At 46.0% G+C, this 322-nt stretch overlaps 1 protein-coding gene across 1 annotated transcript in view; it reads right to left on the bottom strand.

Annotated features, from left to right (window-relative positions):
- LOC119591330 (glutamate receptor ionotropic, kainate 2-like) overlaps positions 1-322 on the bottom strand; it is a gene marked incomplete at both ends in the record, with an annotated part of 143,921 nt that overhangs the window by 48,430 nt on the left and 95,169 nt on the right. Inside the window, 1 exon segment of the mRNA XM_037940060.1 lies at positions 36-137. Within this exon segment, the coding sequence (XP_037795988.1) occupies positions 36-137 (102 nt within the window).

Here is a 322-nt window from a genome sequence, read left to right as displayed (position 1 = left end):
GAGAGTCACTTACCATTAATACCAAAATGACTTACCAAGTTTGTAGTAACGAGCAGAGTAACGTTCATTGTGCCGGGGTCGTAGAAGGCCGCTCTATCGGTGATGTTAACCCCGATACCTGGACCCCACTCCCCGACCTGCCAGGACGAAATCGTACCATTAATATTCATGTAAGATTGACACCCAATCAGCTTCTACAACAGAAGAATCGGGCAGCCATGAAAACTACAAATCGAGTTTCTTTTTGGTCCTCATTTGAATGGGAGGAGGGGGGAGGGGGGGAGACGTCTTCAGATTTCCTTATCCTGATTTATTTTCTCTT

The sequence above is a fragment of the Penaeus monodon genome, chromosome 28 (genome assembly GCF_015228065.2).
Source record: "Penaeus monodon isolate SGIC_2016 chromosome 28, NSTDA_Pmon_1, whole genome shotgun sequence".
NCBI lineage: Eukaryota > Metazoa > Arthropoda > Malacostraca > Decapoda > Penaeidae > Penaeus > Penaeus monodon.
Note: the sequence above shows the minus strand (reverse complement) of the source record. Positions and strands in the feature narration are given on the sequence as shown.